Source organism: Heloderma suspectum, chromosome 2 (genome assembly GCF_057233095.1).
Source record: "Heloderma suspectum isolate Gila_16-S chromosome 2, 16-S_ref, whole genome shotgun sequence".
NCBI classification, from domain to species: Eukaryota; Metazoa; Chordata; class Lepidosauria; order Squamata; family Helodermatidae; genus Heloderma; species Heloderma suspectum.
In genome coordinates, this window is record NC_139459.1 from 371,318,635 (window position 1) to 371,343,562 (window position 24,928).

At 48.6% G+C, this 24,928-nt stretch overlaps 1 protein-coding gene across 2 annotated transcripts; it reads right to left on the reverse strand.

Moving 5' to 3' along the window:
- Positions 1 to 4,770: 4,770 nt before the first annotated feature.
- LOC146356073 (uncharacterized) lies at positions 4,771 to 24,928 on the reverse strand. 2 transcript variants are annotated; one of them, XM_084831594.1, is made up of 5 exons: positions 24,876 to 24,928; positions 18,587 to 19,561; positions 18,261 to 18,372; positions 13,917 to 14,324; positions 4,771 to 9,336 (listed from the first exon to the last, which is right to left on the reverse strand). In XM_084831594.1, the coding sequence occupies exons 2-5, from the start codon at positions 19,319 to 19,321 to the stop codon at positions 8,687 to 8,689; spliced, it is 1,905 nt and encodes a 634-aa protein (XP_084687720.1). In that variant the 5' UTR covers positions 19,322 to 19,561; positions 24,876 to 24,928; the 3' UTR covers positions 4,771 to 8,686. The 2 variants fall into 2 exon arrangements, with proteins under 2 accessions (XP_084687720.1, XP_084687719.1); XM_084831593.1 differs by having other exon boundaries at positions 4,771 to 9,339.

The following is a 24,928-nucleotide window of genomic DNA, read 5'->3' on the forward strand; positions in this document are numbered from 1 at the left end:
TGCCACTGGTCCTGGAGGAAGAACATAGTCATGAGGACTAGTAGCTTTTCCCTTTTTTAAGAACGTAAGAAGAACCCTGCTGGATCAGACCAAGGGTCCATCTAGTCCACAGTGGCCAACCAGCTGCCCACGGGAAACCCACAAGCAGGACAGGAGTGCAACAGCACACTTCTACCCATGTTCCCTAGCAACTGGTGTACATAGGCACACTTCCTCTGATACTGGAGATAGCATATGGCCATCAGGACTAGGGAAGCTGGAGAAATTCAAGACAGACTAAAATAAGCTCGGATTTCTAAGAATCTGACCTGTGGAATCCGCTGCAGACAGACCTCCTCAGGCTGCGTGGAGTTCATGGATTTTTGGATCTTTTTCTTTTTCAAAATGTACGCATATTTATTCGTAGGGAGAAACGCACATTTCTGCTGAGTGGTAAATATACACAGGGGAAAGTGGAGTGGAATGGAATGGGGGACAATTTGCTAAATGTTACATACTAAGGTAAATTATGAAAATTGTTGTGAACCCTCTTACGGACTTATTTGCGTATTTTTCCGCATCACAAAAAACAATCGAATCTGTCTGTGAACGGAAGACAGAACAAAAAGCTCCCGAAAATCCACGAAACACAGATGGAGCAGATTTTACACAATCTGTACATCCCTAATTTCAGGACTAGTAGCCACGGATAGCCTCCTCCTCCTTGAATTTGTCCAGTCCCCTTTTAAAGCCATCCAAATGGGTGGCCATCACTACATCACACGCATCTGTGGCTACCGTGGCCACACGCAGGTCCCCCAAAGAAGAAATGTATCACCATCATAAACGAGGACAAAAGAGAACACATTTGCATAGAAATGCAAATGTATCTGTACAGGTGCAAATTTGGAAAGAATAGCAATTATTTAAATATAAATGCAAGACATTTTATTTATGTATTTATTTATTATATTTATATATTAAATATTAAATTATCTATCTATCTAATCTATCTATATCTGTATATTCTTTTGCAAAGAACCCAAAGTGGCTTACATGGTCCTCCTCCTCTCCATTTTTTAATCCTCACAACAACCCTGTGAGGTAGGTTAGGATGAGCGTCAGTGATAGGCCCAAACTCACCTAGCGAACTACATGGCTAAGGGGATCTCCCGAATCCCAGTCCCACACATTCACCACTACACCACACTGATCCAGGTGTCAGCTATAATGAGACCACATTTCACCTTAGGGGGAGAAAAGTGACCAGGGGACCAGGCTCAGCGTACTGCCCAGGAGAAGCCTGATCAGGTGATCTGTGTATTTGCCCAGTCTACTGTCCAGGCAACACTAACTCTTGGTGGGCAACTTCAAGGCCTGTGCTCCTTTCCCTCCAATATGGTTCCTTCCCCTTAGACTGGGCAGCCCATCAAATACAGGAGCTGCCCTCTGCCACCTCTCCAGAATACAATCCTCCATAAAGTAGGACATCTGGCCACCCCACCTGTGGCCTGCCAGAATGTGTTGCACTCCAACTCCCATCAGCCTCAGCCAGCATGGCCAATGGCTAGGGCTGACTGGGCGTTGGGGTGCAACAACGTCTAGAGAGTCACAGATCCCCCACCCCTGGAGTATAGGACTGCTGCTGAATGCTGCCAGCGTTTGAACCAGCCTCCGCCGGGGCAGTTGGGACTGTCACAATTAGTAGCTATACACTGCAAGCATCCTACAGCATGTGCCTTGCAGGTCCTGGGCAGGGGTGTCAAACTCCTTTCACCCTGAGGGCCACATTCCATTTGGGAGATGCTCTCGGGGGCCACATTCCCGTGGTGGGCGGGACCGAAGGCGAAAAGGGCAGGGTCAAAATACCAACAATATTTTAGCTTAACGTTTTTACTGCAGGTAAGTAAGCCTTAGGGGAGGCAGTTCAACCTTTCAGAATGGGGGAAAAACTGCACAAAAGCCGGGAAACCACCCAACGATCGGGGGGCAGCGGAAGGGAGTATGACCTTCTGGGGAACCCTCGAGGGCCACATTGGGTCTCCCTGAGGGCCGGAGTTTCGGCACCCCTGAAATACAGTCTCAGTTGTCACTGTCGCTGGCTGGCCGTCCTCTCATTAGGCAGAGTGCTGATTAAAGTCCAGGGCAGCCAGTTAAGGGCCCTGTTCGCACGTAACGCTAAGCCACCATGGTGAGCGTTGTTAAGGGAACCATGGTGGCTTAGCATGTCATGTGGTGGGAGCAAATCCCGACAACGATGGTTAGTAAACCACCCCAAGTAACCACCTCCCTGCAGCAGGGTGGCTTGCTGTAACATGGGATGGGCTCTCCTGTGAATAAAACAGGCACTGGGTGGTTTCTAGGCTGCAACCATAGAGATGGCGATCTAGAGTGTCCCGCACTTCCAGTGATGCTCTAGGCATCACGGCCGGACTCTATGGTTGCCGTCGCATAGCGACGGATGGAGTGGTTGGTGCATGCGGTTTCCTGGTGCGATGGCTGCTGGGATAACTGGCAGCGGTGGTACGCCTGTTGGGGATGGGTAAGTAAACCACGGCGAACCACGTGGTTCCTGGTCGTGTGATGGGTGCACACGACATGGTTTTCCTAACCCCCCTTATCCTAGTGCCCTACACCACCCTTCCTCCCAGTCGCAACTGAACAGGCCCAATGTGTCATCAATAGGGGTTCTAGGAAAGGTCTCCACATAGTCAGGAATCTCTCTGTGTTCCGCAGCTGTGCCTTCAAACAGCTGCTTGAACAGCAGTCTCCAGCTGCTTAATCCTCTTTAGCTCCCTCAGGGCCATAGATAGCTTCGCAGGGTGGTTTCTGTTGGGAACATTGCAGCCTCATCTGCAAATTACTGGAAGGGGGCAGTGTTGCAGTTAGTTAACTCATGGACAGTTTGGCCATAGCTAGCCTTAGGAACTCTATAGCCTACAATGTGGTTTCCTGTGATCTCTTCCTTTTGTTCCTCCTTCCCCTTCTCTCTCTCTGACTTCCACCACTGCTGGGAGCATGTGTGTTTGCTCTCTTGCTGCTGCCGGTGTTACTGAACACAAGCCGGTCTGAACAAACTCTTTCTTTTTTTTTTTTTAAACTCTACACTGTACCTGCATTGTATATGCAAGAATATTGTGAGTGAACCATTTTACCTTTTCTTCACTGAAGAAGAGCGTGGTCTCCTTCATTATTCTAAGATAGCCTTGTGTGCATGTGGGACTGGTAAACCCTCATTCTGTTTTGCCTTTTTGTTTTTCTCTGCTAATTGCCTTTCTAAAAGGAGGCATCACTGCTAAATAATCCCATCAGTTTCTTCTGCAGATCACGCTTCTCTCAAGAGTAGGCCAGGCCAATTTGGTGCTGATCCGTTGCCGACCCTGCCTTCCTCTGACTGGCATATTTCCCCAAACCGAATCCCCTAACCCAGGGGCCTACTCAATCTAGGCCTACACCAACATCCCCCCCCCCCCCCCGCAAATGACCACTCAGAAAGCTAAATATGACGGGAGCAGGCAGCAAACAGGTCTGATGCTGCTTGTCACAACATCTTCTCACATATGTATATAATCATCATGGGGAGGCCAGCCAAGCACGTACATAGCTCTCATTTTACTTTTTCACTTTAAATACGTATTATCCCTTTTTACAACAAAATGGGGCTTATTACCAAGTAATAAATGTGCTTAGCGCTAAGCAGGAGTAAACTCCGGTGGTCATGCTGTAGATCAGCCTTCCCCAACCTGGTGCCCTCCAGTTGTATTGGACCACAACTCCCAGCATTCCAATGGCTATGCTGGTTGGGGATGCTTGGCATTGCAGTCCCATCTCTTTGGGAGGGCACCAGGTTGGGGAAGGCCAATGTAGACTTATTCCTGGAGTCATGATTTTGTTAGATAATAGGAACTCCACATGCTTCCAGCCACTAAGGGGCAATAGAGAATGTGTTGTCAACAGCCACTCCTCTTGTTCACTCCCTTGTAGCCTGACCAGTTCCTTTATTCCTGCTCCCCTTCTCTACCTCTGCAACAGGCACTGTGCTCTCTCCCTGAAGGAAGCAAGTAAGCCTATCTCATGCCTTTGCTTGCTTACATTCACACACCCAGCTTTACGGGGTGCTTGTAGCTAAACAGCATCAGATAGTCTTCTCTGAGGATATGTATAAATGCACTAATAAAGTTAGTTGATTTGAACTTCTTTTAAACAGCTCTAGCCTGCATTTATTGTCTCCAATACCCGATGCCTTGTTACCACACTTTCTCTGTATAAGGCAACTCTGCTGCAAATCACACCAGATTTTCCAACATTTTTATGTTGAGTCTGGAGCCAATAGCAAGGAGAGTGTTAGCACCTCTCCTGGTATGAACCTACCCATATATTATGAACTTCATCTGAAGGCGTCCTCCAAGTCCCTCCTCTGAGGAAGGTTTGGAGGATGGCAACAAAGGAGAGGGCCTTCTCAGTGTTGGCCTCCCCAGGTCTCATTCCCCACTGAGTTCCGCTTGGCGACAGCATTGTCATGTTTCTGGTGCCAGGTTAAGACTTTCTACTACTCCCACGGATTTGACAGCATATAAGATTCTTAGTAGGTCCTGGGATTTTTATTGTTGACTGTGCAAAGTTGTTTTATACGTTGATATGTAAATTACTTTATACTATGTTATTATATTCTATTTTTAGGGCTCTAAAACTCTTGGTAAACCGCCCAGAGAGCTTTGGCTTTGGGGCGGTATAGAAATGTAATAAATGAAATGAAATGTCATGGACAGAAGCAATCATATTCTTATGAAAGAGCAATTTATTTAAATATATGTATATCACAATACATTCCAGAAACATGCTGGTTATTGAATCAGTCCCTGAGGGGGCTATCTGCATTCCCCATTTGGTAACCCTTACATGGTACCAATTCATTTTTTTACAGTTTTATCACCACCCTCCCTTCCCCGCCACACTCCATTTGTGACATTCAGGATGCGAGTGTTCTTTTGCAACCTTCATAATCCTTCTATTTCTGATGTTCAGAGGCGAGTGCCGTTGCTTATGTAGCCAACAGGGCGCGCCACTCAGGCACAAGAGGGAGCCGTATCAGCAGTCTGGGGAGAACCCCAAAGTTTGCAGAAGTAGGGGGGAAAAGGAGGGAAAATCACCCATGAGTGGGCACTCCACCATGTTAGGGCTATGATGGAAGATCAAAATGAGCCTGAAGCAGGGGGCTCCCTTGGAGACCTTAACTGCTGAGGTTTGTAAGCAGTGGTGTAGCGGAGGCAGGGCTCACAGGGACAAAGCCCCAGCATTTTTTTTATTAGCAGGGACGCTGACATCACCTGCCACCCCCATCAGACTTCCCTCCCCCCTCTGAGCTTAGCTGCAATCCTCACAGTAGCTGGAGGGAAATGAATTTTCCCAGCAACAACATATTGTTCCTTGTTGTAATGCAAATTATTTAGGAGTGGCTTGGTCTTGAATGGCCAATCAAGCTTTACAGAATACCTGCTCCTAGTGGAGGTGAAAACCAGTGCAGGCTGCTGGCTCCGATGTCAGTGGGTCGGTGAATCTATTCCAGGTTTCAGTCAGAACTCTGACTGGTTCTGACTGAAACCTGGAGCAGATTCACCGCCCCACTGACATCGGAGCCACCAGCCTCCACTGGTGAAAATGGCTACAAGTGGTTCGTTGATACGGGTCAATGCAGCTACCTGCAATTTTTGGACTCTCCACCATTTGTACAGGAGGGCCCACTCCCTCAGATAACCAGGACTCGAGTTGTTGAGGCCTGCGAAAGTCAAAACCAGCAGCCTGAGTTGGGCTCCGATTTGGTCACCCAACACAGCTCTTTCAAAGGCGTCGATGCAGGTACCTTCCCCGGAGGGGCATTCGGCACGGGTGCTCGAAAGGCACTGAAAATAAAACTGCCCATATTGTAATTGCCTTATACAAATTTATGGTGCAACTGCACTTGAAATACTGTGTACCGTTCCGGGGGAAATCTACACGGCACCACTTTCAACCTTCACTCCGTCATAACTGTGCAGCATCGCAGCTGTGAATTAGCTTCTGCTGCGGTACATGAGCGATTTATTGCAGGCTTCTCCAACAGGAAAATCTGCAGTGCCCTTTTTTTTTAACCATTATATTTAAATGCGCAGCTGAGCAGGCACGTGAGGGTGGCGGTGCAACACTTTGGGATTTAGTGGCGGTTTTGTATTTTAGCGGTTCTTTTGGGTCTGTCCATTCCTCCTAGGTAAAATGTGGATGGTCTACTCCTTTGTTACCATGCCAACTGTTTGGTAGTTCTCCAGCCTGAGATTCTCGCGATGGTTCGCACGTGCCAAAGCGTGTGCCCATGAGAGGTACGTGCCTACCCATCATTCCAAACTGGTGGCTGGAGCGAAGTTGGTCCTGAACCTTCTGCTCCCCCGAGACCCTCCGGCCATTGGGCACTGACTCCAAAGCAGCCATTGCAAAGATACGAAGCTGCGCAGGTGTGCAAAAGTGTGGTTGAATAAATTAGCACGCCTCTCTGTGCCTCTGTAACTGCACAGCAGCAGAGGAACGGGGAGGGGTGAAGGGGTGTCACAGAATGACACAAGCACTAGGCATGCCTAACACACACCCATCACAAAATGCGAAGTCGGTTCGGGGAAGGGACAGACAGCTTGCAACTGTGGGAAACCCGCAGCAAACCAAAAACATCATCTTTGGAAATCCACATTTTCCAGGTGAAAACCACGGTTGGCTGCGAAGTGGCAACTGCGTCGTATGTCCTGAAGGGCCTCACACCGCAGCCGCCCCAGAGTAAATGGCTCGTGTAGATGGGGCCCTGGTCACAGGACCTTGAACCTGATATTGTAGAGTTGGACAAAAAGTGCAGAAAAGGGCAACTAAAATGATCAAGGGGCTGGAGCATCTCCCCTATGAGGGAAGGCTGCAACACCGGGGACTGTTTAGAGAAAAGGCTAGTGAGCGGGAGGTGTACAAAATTATGAATGGCTGGAGAAAGCAGATAGCGAGACATTTTTCTCCCTCTCTCATAATACTAGAGCCCAAAGGGGTCATCCCATGAAGCTGATTGGTGGGAGATTCAGGACAGATCAAAGGAGGACATCCTCACACAGAACAGAGTCAAACTATGTTATTCACTTCCACAAGATGTAGTGATAGCCACCAGCGTGGATGGCTTTAAAAGGGAATTACACAGATTCATGGAGAAGGCGGCTATCAGTGGCTATTAATCCTGATGGCTATGTGCTCCCTCCAGTATGTACACCACTTGCTGGGGTTGCTGGGGAACATGGTGGGAGGGTGCTGTTGCACTCATGTCCTGCTTGTGGGCTTCCCGTGGGCAGCTGGTTGACCAGTGTGTGTACAGAATGCTGGATTGGACGGACCCTTGGTCTGATCCAGCACGGCTCTTCTTACACTGCAATCTCATTCTGCATGGAGCAGGGAGTTGGACTAGGAACCGCCAAGGTCTTTCCCCAAATCTCAAATTTGATGAGTTCTGCTACCTCGAGCTCGTCAAGAGGAGAGCAGCAGCAACATATACCTTCTGAAGTTTTAGAACTGTTTTCGAAAGCAGGTCATCTTTTTATTTTCTAAAAATGCGTACCTTGTTTCTCCTGATACAGCAAGGCCTCTAAACCCTCTGAAAGAAAATTTCCCCTGAATCATTGCTCTCATTTTCCCGGTGGCCATTCAGGCCTAGGCTAAACTTACCAATAAGTCCATGCATGTTAGCAGTCCACAAACATAACCCACTCCCATGCAGAGTTAGTTTCACTGACTCCCATGCCCCCTTGAAATAATGGATTTATGCTTCCAGTGCCCCACTCAATAACAGAACAAAGGAGAGAAATGGAGCTTGCGAAGAGATGAAACACCCAATTCATGATTAGGAAGAAGTGAAAGCCTGCGAAGAGACCCCAAATTCAGCTCAAACTAATAACATCCTAACTGAAGTCAGCGGACTTAAGTGTGATTAACTCCGCACGGAATTGAGCTGAAAACATTTTACCTGCCTTCCCTCAAACACCCAGATTGGTCATTTTTGGCACACAGGCATCCTGAAATGGGAGGGGAGAGAATAAAATAGCTTTTTAAAAAGTTGTTTCCTAATCGCCAGTATGTTTTTCTCCTGCACCATAGGCGAGTAGTCCCTTAACATCCTAGGTGGCCACTTCATGCATCTGATGATGGGTTCATATGGACCATGAAATCGTATAACCCTCCTCCCGCCAACACACACCCTAAAAATGATTAGTCTTTAACTTGCAATGGGACTTTCTGAAAAAACTAGGAGGCCTACGGGTGAGTCTGCTCTGCTCCTACTGGCCATGACTCTCTATAGCATGGGTGGGCAACCCCAGCCTTTGGGTCTGCTTCCAGCCTGCATCAGTTGCCCATCCAGCCCACAGAGACTTGGGCTCCCTCCGCAGAGCCCGCCCACTCCCTTCCCCAGGCAGAAGGAAGTATTTCTCATCACCAGCTACCCTAAATCCTTTTAGCTCGAGGTATCCCACATCGAACCTATGATTTTCTGCAGACAAAGCTGGGGGGTATGGGGCATTATAGTCCAACACATGTTGACAGTGCCAGGATAGGGAAGGCCGACACGGAATATGTGTGTGCATCTCTCTTTCCGCCATGCATCTGTTGACATCTAAATAAGATTGAAATAAGATTGAAGTTTTCTCCTGCATCATCTTCACCAGACAAATTGCGCCTGATTCCCATGCGTCCTCTGATGCTTAACAAGATGTGCGGTCTGGCGGAAGCTCTTCCCACAGGCCAGGCATATATATGGTTTCTCTCCCGTGTGGATTCTCTGGTGTCTAAGAAGGTGCGAGCGGCAGCCGAAGCTTTGTTCACAGTCCAAACACTTGAACCGTTTCTTCCCTTTGTAGATTCTCTTGCGGCTATTAAGACTCGGGTTTAGATTACTTTTCTCCTGGCATTTGACACACTGATGTAAATCCTTCTTTCCTCCATGGCTCACTGCCTCATGTATTCTATGTTCCGAAGGTGCCTGGCTGAAGCTTTTCCCGCAATCTGAACACGTATACAAGTTTTCTCCTGTGTGCACTATTCTCTGATGTCTATTAAGAGTTGATTTGCGAGTGAAGCTTTTCCCACAAACAGAACATGTATTCCTCTTTGCCCCTTGGCAGACCGTTTGGGGGATTGTGATTTCGAAGCAGGCACCCTCCTCATCTTCCAGGGATTTATCCCTCCAACTCCCTGTTTGGTGCGTCTCCTCCCTCTTTTGGCCATCTTGGTTCTCTAGCTCAGCCGCTTCCGTTCCCTCCAACAGCAACTGAAGTTGCCCCTTCTCTTTCTGAATCATCCATCCCTGACCTGCTAGAATAAAGAGAGGCATGTCAGTGACAGGATTATTTAGTAATGATACCTCCGGTTGGACAGGCAACGAGCAGAGAGAAAAACAAAAGGTAAAACAGAATGAGCATTTACCAGTCCCACATGCACAGAAGACTATCTTAGTACAAAAGGAGACCACACTCTTTCTTTAGTGAAGGAAAGAAAACAGCTTTACTCATACATATTCTTGCACATACAAAGGCAGGCACAGCGTAGGGTTTCAAGAGTTTGTTCAGTCCATTTCTTTGCTCCATTACAAAGGTAGGAGGGAGAGAGCAAACACGTGTGCTCCCAGCAATGGTGGAGGTCAGAGAGAGGGGGGGGGTGGAGAAGGAAGCAAAAGGAGGAAGTCACAGGAAACCACACTGTAGGCTATAGAGATTCTGAGGCTAGCTGTGGTCAAAATTCCCATGAACTAGCTAACTGCAACACTGCCCCCTTCCAGTCATGTACAGACGAGGTGGCAGTATTCCCAACAGTAAGGAACCATGCTCCACAGTCACACCACAGGGGAGCAGAATTGTGCCCACTAGCCTTTCTCCACTGCAGGGGTATTGAAATTCTTTCAATCTGAAGGCCAAATTCCATTTTGGAGAAGCCCTTAGGGGCCGCATTCCAGTGCTGGGCAGGGCCAAAGGCAAAGGAAATAAAAATTCATATCAAGCTACTGGTTGCCAACCATTACACATTTTCTGATACTCCTTATCTGATTTTGAGGAAACAGTTAACTCATATAAGGTTTGGGCCTTCATTAAATTAGTTATCTCTCCGTGCAGTTTCTGTAGGCCTTGTTCCTTCACAAACATAATCCTCGCTGTAGTGGTCATATACAAAAGAGGGTAATGACATACACTGACATGATGTCCTGATCAAAATTTATCCAGTGAAGCAGGAGGTTAGAATCATAGAATAATAGGGTTCGAAGGGGCCTACAAGGCCATCGAGTCCAACCCCCTGCTCAATGTGGGAATCCAAGTCAGAGCATCCCTGACAGGTGGCTGTCCAGCCTCGTCTTGAATGCCTCCAGTGTGGGAGAGCCCACCACCTCCCTGGATCACTGGTTCCATTGTCGTATTGCTCTAACAGTCAGGACGTTTTTCCTGATGTTCAGCCGGAATCTGGCTTCCTCTAACTTGCGCCCATTATTCGGTGTCCTGCACTCTGGGATGATCAAGAAGAGATCCTGGCCTTCCTCTCTGGGACAACCTTTCAAGTACTTGAAGAGTGCTATCATATCTCCCCTCAGTCTTCTCTTCTCAGGGCTAAACATGCCCAGTTCTTTCAGTCTCTCCTCATAGGGCTTTGTTTCCAGTCCCGATCATCTTTGTTGCCCTTCTCTGAACCCTCTTCAGCTTGTCTGCATCCTTCTTAAAGTGTGGTGCCCAGAACTGGACACAGTACTCCAGATGAGGCCTAACCAGTGCTGAGTAGAGGGGAACTAGTACTTCCCGGGATTTGGAAGCTATGCTTCTATTAATGCAGCCCAAAAGAGCATTGGCCTTTCTTGCAGCCACATCACATCGTTGGCTCATATTCAGCACGTGATTGACAACAATTCCAAGATCCTTCTCGCTTGTAGTCTTGTTGAGCCATGTATCCCCCATCTTGTAACTGTGCATTTGGTTTCTTTTTCCAAGGTGCAGAACTTGGCATTTATCACTATTAGATGTCATTCTGTTTTTTTCTGCCCAGCGCTCCAGTCTATCAAGATCACTTTGAATTTGGTTTCTGTCTTCCAGGGTATTAGCTATTCCGCCCAATTTTGCGTCATCTGCAAATGTGATCAGCATTCCCTGCACCTCCTCCTCCAAGTCATTAATACAAATGTTGAAGAGCACTGGGCCCAGGACTGAGCCCTGCGGTACCCCACTCGTTACCTCTCCCCAGTTTGAGAAGATCCCATTGAGAAGCACTCTTTGAGTCCGATTCTGTAGCCAACTGTGGATCCACCAGATCGTTGTTTCATCTAGCCCACTTCGAGCTAGTTTGCTCATCAGGATATCATGGGGCACTTTGTCGAAAGCCTTCCTGTAGTCGAGGTATATGATGTCTACAGCATTCCCACAGTCCACAAGGGAGGTTACTTGATCCAAAAATGAGATCAGATTTGTCTGGCAGGATTTGTTCTTGACAAATCCATGTTGGCTTCAAGTAATCACTGCATTATTTTCAAGGTGCTTACAGATGGATTGCTTTATAATCTGCTCCAGATTTTTAGGAGGTATCTGTAGTTAGAACAGGGGTGAGGAACCTCTTTCAGCCAGGGGGCTGAATCCAATTTTGGAGCTCTCGGGGGCTGCAGTCCAGTGGTCCAGAGCCAAAATACCAGCACATTGTAGCTTAAAGCTCTTACTGTCAATAACTAGGCCTTGGAAGAGGCATATCTGAGACAGCACCTTCTCCCTTCTCAGCGAACGCAGTCACTGAGGTCGTTGGACAAGGAACTCCTAGTGGTTCTGCATGGACCTGAGGTCCATTTAGAGTCCACTTGGACGACTGCTTTTAGTGCACTGGCTCCCTCTCTGCAGAATCCCCTCCCAGTTCCTGTCAGGCAGGCCCCAACATCTCTTTGTTTCCAGCACCTGCCAAATACATTTTTATTTGAACAAGCTTTTCCTGAATGAGCAATTTCATTTAATTTCATTTATGATATTTCTGTGCCGCCCCATACCCGAAGCTCTCTGGGCAGTTCACACAATTTTATTGTATATCTTGATTTTAAATAGGACTTTTTTTGGTATTTTGATCTGCTTTATTGCTCATTGCTCAGGAATCTTTTTTTTTTTGGATGTAGTGTGGTTTATACATTCTGTAAATAAATAAATAATAAAGTGCGGCCTTTTAGAATGGGGGACACACACAAAAGCTGGGAAACTACTAAACAAATTGGGGGAGGGGAGCAGAACCACCTGGTGATGTAGGAAAGGGGGTGCGGCCATCTGTGGAACACTGTAGGGCCAGAGTGGGAACCCAGGATGGTCAGATTTGCCCCTGGGCACAGGCATTCCACTGTGTTCAGTTCCTAGCATCACTGGCTTCAGACAACATGATAACCCATGCTCAAGGCAGCCAGCAGAAGGACAACAGAAAGGGAGCCAACCTAGCCTTCTTCGGCAGGGAGCAGTTACGGAGAAGGCCCTCTCTCGTGTCCCCACCGAACATGCCTCCATTGGTGGTGGTGGTGGTGAGAGAACGGCCACTCCCAAAGGTCCTAAAACCTGGGCAGGCTCATATGGGAAGAGTTAGGCCTGGTCTACCCATGAAGCAGAATGAGATGGTAGAATCCTGACCAAGTAGAGTGGACTGTACCACTTCAGGCTGCGTCAAATCTTTGAATACTCACCCATAAAACCCGGGCAGGCTCATATGGGAAGAGTTAGGCCTGGTCTGCCCATGAAGCAGAATGAGATGGTAGAGTCCTGACCAAGTAGAGTGGACTGTACCACTTCAGGCTGCGTCAAATCTTTGAATGCTCGCCCATAAAACCCGGGCAGGCTCATATGGGAAGAGTTAGGCCTGGTCTGCCCATGAAGCAGAATGAGATGGTAGAATCCTGACCAAGTAGAGTGGACTGTACCACTTCAGGCTGCGTCAAATCTTTGAATGCTCGCCCATAAAACCCGGGCAGGCTCATATGGGAAGAGTTAGGCCTGGTCTGCCCATGAAGCAGAATAAGATGGTAGAGTCCTGACCAAGTAGAGTGGACTGTACCACTTCAGGCTACGTCAAATCTTTGAATGCTCGCCCATAAAACCCGGGCAGGCTCATATGGGAAGAGTTAGGCCTGGTCTGCCCATGAAGCAGAATGAGATGGTAGAATCCTGACCAAGTAGAGTGGACTGTACCACTTCAGGCTGCAAGCGGGAGGGTCAAATCTTCGAATGCTCACCCATAGGAAGCTGCCATATAGTCAGACTATTGGTCCATCTAGCTTGGCGTGAGTGGCACCAACTCAGCCCTACCTAGAGATGTCGGGGGTTGAACCGGGAACCTTCTGCATGTGAAGCATGTGCTCTACCACTGAGCTGTGGTTCTTTAACACAAGATCCATTAACAAAAGCGGAAAAGCTGGGGACTGAGCCTGGGGCCTTCTTGCAAGCAAAGGAGGCGCTCGGTCACGGTGTCACGGGCCCTCCCAGCGGCTTCGCTCTGAATAGCTCAGGAATGGCTGTGCATCAACCTGGTAACTTCCAGATGGTTTAGGCAACAACTCCTGGCATTCCTGACCACTGGCCATGCTGGCTGGGGCTGATGGGAGTTAAAGTCTAGAACATCTGGAGGGCACCAAGTTGGGGAAAGCTGCTGCACATCAACTTTTCCATAGCGCAGCTGATTTTTTGGTCCCACAATGTCTTCTTTCCTTAGAGCAGGAGTGGGCCACTTCTGGCCCTCCAGATGTTTGGGCTTACAACTCCCTGGTCAGCATAGCCAATGGTGTGGGATCATGGGAGTTATGGGCCAAAACATCTGGAGGACTAGAACACCTGGAGGGTGACAAGATGCTAAGGCAGGGGGTGGGCATGTTCATGTAGTGCTCCCCCCTCCCTGCTTTTGCTCACCTGTGTGGATTCTCAGGTGTCTGATCAGGTTTTCTCTCCGCGTGAAGCTTCGCCCGCAGATTGTGCACAGATGCGACCTCTGCCCGGTGTGGAGCTGCTGGTGCCGAAAGAGGTTGGCTCTCCGCGTGAAGCTCTGCCCACATTCTGTGCAGATGTGCAGCTTCGACCCTGTGTGGGTTCTCTGATGTCTCTTAAGGTCTAGTTTCTGGGCCCGGCTTTTCCTGAAGGTGGCGAATGTATTCTTCTTTCTCATCCCCAGTTGCGGGATTGTGATTTCAGGAAGGTCACCCCAAGAACCAGCAACTGATTGATGCTCCCAGTTTTCTTTTGGACTTTCTGCCTCATTCTGTAAGTTTACTTCCAGTTCTGTTCTTGCCACATCATGCTCACTCATGAGCTCCTTGCCTCCTAGAGCAGAGAGGGAATGTGGTAAGGGAGACTGAGAGAAAAGAAACACACAAAAAGGAGAACGTTGCCCAGCAGCTGGACTGAAAATGGGCTCCCGTTAAACTTTAATACAAGGCCTCGAACCGCCTTTCCCAACCTGGTGCCCACCAGAGGTCGTCGCATTGGAGAAAGCTGCACTAAAAACATATTTGTCTCTGGAACAGGGGCGCAGAACTTCAGGGCTGGGGTCCTAATTCAGCTCTCCAGTGTTTCACAGATGGCCACGCCCCCTTTCCCTGGCCTTGCCCCTGTCCCTCAACCACTGATCACTTGGTGGTTTCCTGGCTTTTGTGCAGTTTTCTCCCCATTTTAAAAGGCTGAAATGCCTCTCCTAAGGCTTAGTTACTGGCAGGAACAGCTTGAACCTGAAATATGTGAGTATTTCTGCCCCCCCCGCTTTGGCCCCGCCCACCAATGGAATGTGGCCCCGAGAGCCTGTCCGAAATGGAATTTGGCCCTCAGCCAGAAGAGGTTCGACAACCTTGGTCTAGAAGATTCAGGGGAAACACGAGAGCTGTGTTCAAATCTCTCAAGCACCGTCACATGTAGACAATGGAGATTTCTTCTCCGTTGCTTTACAGGGCAGGGCTTGAACCATGTGTGGAAACTACAGGGACACAGATTTCGGCTAAGCGTTAGGAGAAACCTCCGAACTGTAAGAGCTGTTTGACACTGGAGGCATGGCCTTGGGAGGCGGTGGGCTCTCCTTCACTGGAGATTCTTAAGTAGAAGCTGGAGTGGAGGGGTGGATCTGTCAGGGAAGCTGTGGTTGCATCCAGCGTTGCTGATCCTGCATTGTTTGGGGGGTGGACTAGATGACCTCCACAGTCCCAAGAAGATCTGTGATTCTAGATGAAGATGCAAAGAAGCCTTGGTGTGTGGGATGTAAGAATATATCCAGACATAGAATGCCTCTGAAAATGGGAGTTTCTCTTTTTAAATAAGAACACAAGCCCTGCTGGATCAGACCAAGGGTACGTCCAGTCCAGCATTCTGTTCACCCAGTGGCCAACCAGCTGCCCACAGGAAACCCACAAGCAGGACATGAGTGCAACAGCACTCTCCCGCCCATATTCCCCAGCAAATGGTTTCCCTAGGCTTACTGCCTCTGAGACTATGGCCATGAGGACTAGTAGCCTTCTCCTCCATGCATTTGTCTAACCCCCTTTTAAAGCCAGCTAAATTGGTGGCCATCACCACATCTCGTGGTAGCAAATTCCACAGTTTGACTCTGCACTGTGTGAAGAAGTCCTTCCTTTGATCCGTCCTGAATCTCCCACCAATCAGCTGCATGGGGTGACCCCTTTGGGTTCCAGTATTATGGGACAGGGAGAAAAATGTCTCCCTAACCACTTTTTCCACACCATGCGTAATTTAGCTAAAATTAGCTTCCAGCTAACCCTTAGGAGAAACGTCCTAACAGTAAGAGCTGTTTGACTCTGGAACGACAGCCTCGGGAGGCAGCGGGCCCTCCATCACTGGAGATACTTAAGCAGAAGTGGGAAGGAGTGTGTGGATCTCTCAGGAAGGCTGTGGTTGCATCCTGCGTTGCTGATCCAGCAACACAAGGGGGGGTTGGACTAGATGACTTCCATGGTCCCAACAGGATCTGTGATTCTAGAGGAAGATGCTAAGCAGCCTTGGTGTGTGGGATATAAGAATGTAAGGGCCCTACTGGATCACACCAAAGGTCCATCTCACCCGGCACGCTGTTCCCAGCAGCGGACAGCCAAATACTTCTGGGAAGCCAACAAACAAGGCGAAAAGGGAACAGTGCCCCTCCCATTATTTACTGGTATTCAGAGGTACACCGCCTCTGATCTTGGAGATTTCCCTTAGCTATCATGGACTATAGCTCTCATAGACTTCGGATGGGCTCTGACACAGGGCAAGAGTCCCTTCCAAGGGGAACAGATTGAAGGAGTGGGGGAAGAAATGTTACTCCCCAAAAAGGAAGATAGCCACACTAGTCCATGTGGGGGGGAAAAAATCCAATCGGGCAACACCTCTATTAGAGGGATGCAGACCCTCATCAGGCCCACAGAGGCTCCGCATCCGGCCCACAGAAGCTTGTGCCACCTCCATAGGCCCCGCCCCCTCGGCAATGCAAGCCCTGCCCCCATTGCAAGCCCCGCCCCAACCAGATGTTAAGGAGGAGGCAGGGAGAGGAATCCCCACTGTTATCTCCGAATAGAGACTGGAGATAACGACAGGAATGCCGCTGTGCTGCATGGGCTTTCCTGGTAAGGGAAGTCCCGTGTGCAGCGAAGCTGAGCCAAATCCCATTTGCTCCTCCAATTTGGCTTCACCTGTGGGAGAAGAAGGCAGGATGGGTGAACCCTGGACAGAGTCGGATGAGGACCCTTCGCTTGTCCGCTGGAGGAGGGGAGGGAACTCATCCGGCTTGGCTTCGCTGCTCATGGTGCTTCCCGAATTGGGAAAGCCATGCACAGTGAAGCAAGCACCAGATGGAGGATCCACCAGGCACTTCTGCTGCGGAGCAAATGCCATCGGGGAGCGTGGCCATGCCTGCCATCAGCCCCCTGAAGTCATATGGCCCACAGAGGGCTGGGTGGGAGGGGCCCTCCGGCCTCCCACACTATTTTGGTTATGCACCCTTGCTTTATTAGGACCAAGCAAAACTGTGCAAAGTTCCGGGTTCTCCAGGACTCTTCATCACTCAAGGTGAAGCAGGGGGTGGGGGAAGAAATCACACCTGCCACTTTATCTCTGGCATCAGGGAAAAAAGGGCTCTGGACTGAAGTTACGTCATCCCCCCAGCCCCCTATGCACACCGCAAAGTTCAGAGAATCCAAATAAGAGCCAGTCTACAAATTTCTCCGAATGGGGTAGTGGAATCCTGGACCATACCATTTCAAACTATTATGGGGGGTGAGGGGAGGAAAGAATTTTGTGTTTATTAATGCTCTTCCACGCAATAACCTCCTTGCATGCAGTACAGTAGTAGGGGCCTATGCTGAAGATTTCTCTCTGATGTACATAGTTTACTACATGCAGGGAGCTTTTTACAGGAGTGGGGAGCATTCCAAAATACAACCCCTTCCCCCATCTGCTGCCTGAAATAGTACTGTCTGACTGTGGTTCCCAACCTTGGGTCCCCAGATGCTGGACTACAACTCCCACAATCCCTGACAATGTTGGCAGGGGATGATGGGGTTGTAGTCCAACAACATCTGAGGACCCAATGTTGGGAACCACTGGCCAGACTTTACTTATTTATTTGATAAATGCCCCCATCTTTCTTCCAACATTCTTCTCCCTACCTGGTTTTATTCTCAGTCACAACAAGCGTGTGAGGTAGGGCGTGAGGGGAGGGCATTTTGAATGCTCCCCTAAGCTCGAAAGAATCCCATCTGGGCATTAGAGAAATGGAAGGAGCTGGGCTAGACATTTTCTCCCTGATATGCTTGTTTTCTCCTAGTAGCGATTTTAAAAAAAAGGGGGGGAGGAAACATTCAAAGGTGACCTCCTCCCCCGCACCCCCCATAGTCTGAAGTGGTACAGTCCTTCTCAAGATTCTACCACTGTATCCTCTTAGACAGGACAAGTGGGACTGCAACAAAATGTTGCAGTATGGAGTCCTGTTGCTCAGGATTGCAGCCGTTCCATTCCCCATCTCCCTGCTTTGTATTTCCCCCGTCAGCATTTCATGGCTGTCGAGCACATTCAGTCTTCGCTGGCCTGTTTTGAGTTTTCTTATTTTGCCCCCTTGGTGTTTCCCCCCCTAAAGGTTTATTGTACTTGTGCAAACCCTGGGGTTCCACCAAGACAGCCAATACCTCTCCCTAGTGCACAGCTGTTGCTGTGTTGGCTACATAAGAATCGGCACGCACTGCGTGAACGCTGGAAATGGAAGGAACGATGATGATTCTGTACCTAGCAAGCTGGTGTCCCTGCTGCTCTCCTGCTTGACCATCCTATAGAGCTCTGAAGATGCCTGGTCTTCTTCGGAAAAGCTCACAGTCACTTCTGCAGACGTCCCGAGCACCTATGACAGCAAAAGAGGGTGTCGTTAGGGGCAGGCTGGAGCCGAGAAGGACCCACTGAAGGAGCTCCTACTCATTTCCACCCTTCTTTATTTGTATTTATTTACTTGAAATGATTTTTAGGCTGCCTTTCAGGCAGTAAAACCTCACAAGGCGGCAGTCTTCATCACGGCCTTGGCAGCCTTCCAAATGATTTCGTTAGGGCGCTCAGCTCACCTGTCCTTCCCATTCCTCGGCTTCTTGCTGTCTCAGCAGGAAATCCTCGGCCAGGGCCACTGCTTGGAAACAGGACTCTGGAACAGCTTCCCTGACCCAGCTCTGCATCTCCGGGGGCAGGACAGCCAGAAACTGCTCCAGGATCAGCAACTCCAGGATCTGCTCCTTCGTGTGGCTCTCGGGCGTCAGCCACTGACAGCAAAGATCATGGAGTCGGTCAAAAACCTCTCGGGGGCCCTCGGCCTCTTGGTAACGGAACAGCCGGAAGCACTGGCGTCGGGCTTCCATGTCGACCTTGCTCAGGATCTCCATCACTTCTCTGCTGTCTCCTGTCTCATGGTTGCGAGAGACCTTCAGGGCTCCACCTCTGAGGCCTGGCAAGAGTCCGGTTGCTACCTCCCCTTGCGGCCCAGTGCCGAAATTGGCCGCCATTTCGGAAGGAACCAGGGAGGACTTGGTGACTTCCCACCGCATGGTCTTCGGCAACCTGGGGTTCTCCCAGTGAGGGGTGTGCACCACCTTCAGGAACTCCTGCCATTGGACTTCCCAGCTCTGGGCCAATCCCTGCTCAGCTTCCAATCCCACCTGCCCTGGTGTGGCCCAACTCGCAAACTCTCCAATTGCCCCGACCTGGGCAAGGCACAGGGTCTTTCCTCCATTTTTGACCCCTTCCTCCTCCATGGACCCGATACACAGGAGACTCACATCGGCTGCTCCCTCCAGCTCCGCCGACATCTCCTCCCACCACAGACAGTCCTAAGCCGATTCGGACCACATGTTTAATAAAACTGCGTTGGCTTTCTGCACGCAAACAACACAGAAGAGCAGGCAGTCCCCAAATCTTGTACCGGGATTAGTTCATTTCAGCCAGCTGAAGGGAATGAGTGTTTCTGCAGGGCATAGGCCTACATCAAGAAGCCAGGGACTGCACAGGGGCTAGTAAGAGCTCACCTCTTCCATCCAACAGAAAGATCCCTGGAAGAAACCCAAAAACAGTCGGTTAGGTTGGCAAGCATGGCAGAGCAGGCCTTCTCAGTGGTACCTCTGGAAAGGTACTTTAGGAAAGCTCTCAAGATCCAGCTGCCTTCGCTCGCCTTCCTGGAGTGTTGCTTGGGCTGCTGGTTTTATCAGGAATTTCTGTTTTTATGGGGTTTTATTGGGAACCTCTGTTTTTATGGGTTTTTATTGAGTATGTTCCTAGGGCACAATCCTATTGTTTCTGCCCTCGATTATTATAAGCCTCCGAACTCGGTAGGCTTTCGAACCTCCTGTCCAGAGCAGGAGGTGTGGTGGAGGGGTTCGTCGCCTCCCCACATCCCGCTCAGCATTTTTTGACAGACAGGCAAAAAAGCCCGTCTAGCTGGGGCATTTTGGAGTGGAAGAGAAGCAGGCTGAAGAGGCCTTGGGATAATTCGTATTCTGCCCTCTCCAGTCTCCTCCTCTCCCCGCCCACTGACACACCCCCTTTCCCCCTTCTTCCAGGTTGTGTCTCCGACCTCGGAGACACAGCCGGCGTGTTTCTTTCCACGCCGGCTGCAAGGGGAAGAGTGCTCAGAGTGCATTGCCTCCTCCGAGGTCAGAGCGCTGTCTCCAGCCTCAGATCTGGGGATCCAAACTATACTATGGCTGCTCAGACGCTGTCTAGGGGCCAGAGAATTACTCCCCCTGTGAAATAAAAACCGGTTGGTTCCCCACAAACACTGTTTGCAGAGAAAAATCAAATCCAACAAAAGGTTTAACTTAACTAACTGCATTTACTGAAACAGTCAATGTGTAGGTGTCTGTTAATCCCTTCATGATTTGTTTACAGGCCGTAGGTTAGCGGCATATCACTGTACTTTGGCCTGCACCTGTGTTTATAAAGGTGTACACAGACCTTTTGTGTGTTCATATTTCATTTTGCTCCAATTTGTAATTATTTATGTTTGTTTAATTATACTTGACATTTGTTATTAAAAATCAAATGTTACAGTACATTGTTTGTTTATTTGTTTATTTATTTTTATTACATTTATATCCCGCCTTTTTTCCTCCAAGGAACTCAAGGTGGCGTACCTAATCCTCCGTCTCCACCATTTTATCCCCACAACAGCAACCCTGTGAGGTAGGCCGGGCTGGGAGTTTGTGAATGGCCCAAAGAGTTTGTTATAGAAGATAACCTAATTCTTAAAAAAAAAAAAAAAAGCTTCATGGACATAAATAACCCCCCGGCTTGGAATTATAGTGAAAACCATTGTTATTTGTGGAATCTGCATGTCAAGAGCTTTCCAGTGAAGCGTGTTTCATGAGAATTGGTCAATGGGAAGGCGGTCAAAAAGGGATGACCAACTAACTCCCAACATTGAATGGTGTATATAAGATACATTTTTAAAAAACGGCAGTGAACCTTCTTACCTGCAGCCTCTTCTTGTATGGAATCCCCAGAGGTAGGTTCATTTATTACACCAGGCTTCCCCAACCTGGGACCTGCCAGATGTTTAGGACTACAACTTCCTTCATCCCTGGCCCCTGGCCACGCAGGTTGCTGCTGATGGGAGCTGTAGTCCAATACATCTCGAGGGCGCCAGGTTGGAGAAGGCTATAATACGCTTCCTGGCCCGCCTTAGGAAGGGGCCATAACTCAGTGGTAAAGCCCTTGCTTTGCATGCAGAAGGTCCCGGGTTCAATCCCCGGCAGCATCTCCAGGTAAGGCGAGGAAAAAATCCTGCCTGAAACCCTGGAGAGCCGCTGCTGCCAGTCAGTGTCGGCAATACTGGGCTAGATGGACCCAGGGTCTGACTCTGGATAAGGCAGCTTCCTATTTAATTCAGCCCTTTATTCAGAACCATGAGGACTGGAACCTTACTTTATTTTTAAGTGCAAAAGACAATAGCTCAGAGCACCAGAGGTAGTGAGCCTGCATACACCAGTTGCTGGGGAACATGGGCAGGAAGGTGCCGTTACATTAATGTCCTACTTGTGGGTTTCCCGTGGGCAGCTGATTGGTCACTGTGTGAACAGACTGGTGGACTAGATGGACCCTCGGTCTGATCCAGCAGGGCTCCTCTTATGTTCTTATGATACAGGAATACATACCACTGTCTGATGCCACAATTTTTCCGCGGAAAGGAAACTTTTAGTTAGTTGGGTGTTTTGGGAAGAATGGCTGTCCATTCTGCATTCAGCTGGGAGTTGGACTTGATAACCTGTTCTTCAGTCTTCCTCCCTCTGTCATCACTAGTGATGGGTGAACTGACCCCATTACGATCGGTAATTTGAGACCCAAGTTACATTTCTTTTATACTGTGTTTTATTGTCTTGTATTTTATGGTGTTAATTGTGGTCTTTAATTATGGTTTTTATTAGGCAGTAGAAATATGTAATAAATAAATAAACCCAACGTTATAAATTCGGACAAAAGCTCTCCCAAGTTACAAATTTCCACAACGTCTCCAGATTTTTCCACACGCATGCCACCTTGTGGAATAGGTCGTTCTTTTTCCACCCTGTGTATTGTGATGTCATGTGTCAGATTCTTCCAGCGTGAAGTGATTGGATATTCTTTGGTTTTGTCAGGGTGGACACTGAGCCCATAGAATCCCAGAGTAGTTCTGATTCTGAGGAAGAGCAGTCGCTCCTGGGAGGGGAGCACGCTCCTCTTTCCCAGGGCCAACAGCTGACGGAGATTCCTCCCACCAACATTCCTAGCTTAGATAGCAGTCCAGGGAGTAACGGAGCGCAGATAGCAGACTTGGTGGACGCGAGACGCAGACGCAGAGAGCGGCGCCAGATGGAGGGTGTGGAAAGGAGGCGTAGTGCCCGGTTGGCGGGCAAACAACTGCTGCGCCCAGAGGATCCAAGGGAAAAGGGGAGGGACTCTCCCTAGTCCTTAGGTTCAGGGGTCTGCCAGTAATTCCCTTTCAAACGGGGACCAACTGTTCCAACTTAGGGCATAGGTACTGTGCTGCTCAGATCTAGTTGCAAACGGTATAGTTGTTAAGTTGTAAAAGAAGAATAAAGCTTTGAAAGGAATCCCTTTGTCTGTGTCTGGACTTGGCTACTAGATTAGACTGAGAGAGGCCTCCAAGGAGCCCTTGACAGGTTTCAGGACTGAAGTTTTAAATTGATTGGTTCCTTTGGCAAAGAGAAACTAAGAGAGCAATCCTATGGCCACTAGACAGCAGCTAGATGGCCATAGGATATCTGATTTTCCAGGAACTAACCTCGGAGTCCACACTCCAAGGTCAGTTCCCAGAGAACCGATCTCCCCGCACTTCTGCACTGCCTCCGAGGCAGTGTGGAACAGCTCCATGCTCCGCGCTCGCAAGAGGAGTGCGGAGCGGCTGAAAAGGGGTGTTCCCAGAGGGCACTCCAGGGAGGAAATGCCTGTACGACATATCCAATGTGTCATACAGCAGCCTGTCTAGCCGAAAATGCAGGGCAGGAAAAGCGCAGAGCGAATGATCCACTCCGTGCTTCTCCTGACCTGCATTGGATAGGCGGTCGCCTCTGAGTTTGGAGGCAGCTGCCTATCTGAGTAGGATTGTGCCCTAAAGGGTTAATGTAAAATCATCCTGACCGTGTGCAAGTGGGACATTTTCATTTCCTTCGGTAACTAAGGTATGACAGGAAGCAACACCTGAGCCTGTGCAACCATGGTGGAGTTGGCCTCTTAGTCACGCCAACCACACAGGCACAAAACTAATTTATAAGAAATTCGGCTATAATTATGAAAATGATGCCATTTCATTGGATCAAAGTCAGGGCTCATTATACATATGGGGTTAGATCCAGATTTAATCAGGTTTAGGGGAGTCCCAATGAAATCACTGACAAGTTAGTCATCACTAAATTAAGTCCATGGATTTTGAGTCTGACAGGTCTACTCTAGGCATGACCAAATCTGGATCCAACCCTTGGGGATTATAAACATACTAGATTCAATTTACATGCTGATTAACTTTGAGTTTTGGAGATACCCATGAGAACTGAGAGCCAGTAAATTAAACTGAGCCAAGGTAGATTCAGTTAGGAATTTCAAAGACAGATATCATGTGGAATTGCTGAAGAACAATTTATCCAAAAAAATCAGTTCTATTTCCACTGGTTTGAATAAGGACAAAGGTGTTTTTTTTAAAAAAAAACTCATACTACTTATGTTAATCGGCTCACCAGTGCCATGATGTCTGTGTTAACACCCAACAATATTTTGTGAATGACAGCCATTAAAGTAATAATCACTGTCTGTACTTTTTGCATTTCAATTCCCTCTGACAAAAACAGATTACACCCCCCACCCCCACCCAGCACGTGTATATAAATCTGCCAATTCATGGTTAACACTTCATGCGTCTGAGGAAGCGGCCAGCGTCTACAAAAGCTTGTGCTGAATAAACGAGTTAGTGCAGAATAAACGAGTTAGTGCCACAAGACCCTTTGTCCTTTTTGTGACAAAAAGCACTCTCTCGTGCAACGCAGATTAAATTTATGGAAGCCACTGCCAGAAGGTGTGATGCATTCCGATGGCGATGAGATAGATGGCTACTATCTTTTATTTATTTCGTATCCAGATCAAACTTTGCTCTGCCAAAATGTAGCCACCGCCACAGCTTTGTAATTAGCTTATCTACTATACTGCGGCTACATTTAAAAGGGGATTGGGCAATCTCACCGAGGATATATCTAGATATTCACGCCTAGCATCAACGTAGTGAGTTCATGGTTGTGCCGAAATTCGAACTGGTGACTTCCCAATCCTATGCATGTCTTCTCAGAGATCAGTCCCATTGCGTTCAATGGCTTTTACTCCCAGGAAAGTGTTCATAGGGTTGCAGCGCCCTAGCTGCACAACCCTACGCAGGTTTACTGAGAAGAAAGCCCTACTGTATGCAGTCTCGGGTAAACATGTATAGGATTGCAATTCAGCTCTGCTGTTATTCTGAGTCTCAAGACACCCTTGTTCTCAGAGCAAATCTAAAAACAACAAAGCAGAAGGAGGGAAAAACGCACCATACTGCAGAAATTGCAAAGCCAGCAGCTGGTGCGTTTGGCTGTCGCAGAAGGCAGGATAAAAATAAAACAATCAAAGGGGCGGGGGGAGGATAAATCACATGCACTTTTCCCTTTCTCCTTTTTTGCCCTGTCCCTGATAGAGCTTGGGTGAGGGGGAAACAGCTGCATGGATTTTGGGAGCACCCATTTCCCACCCCCCAGATATTCCTTCTCCTGCTTTTTTCTCTCCACGCTTCCTTGTAATCTCACCTCCCTGCTTCAAAAAAAAAAGAAAAAAAAGAGCTTGTTTTTAACTTACCGATCCGCACGTGGATGCCAGAAAAAGTCCCTGGGTTAAGAGATTCAAAATCC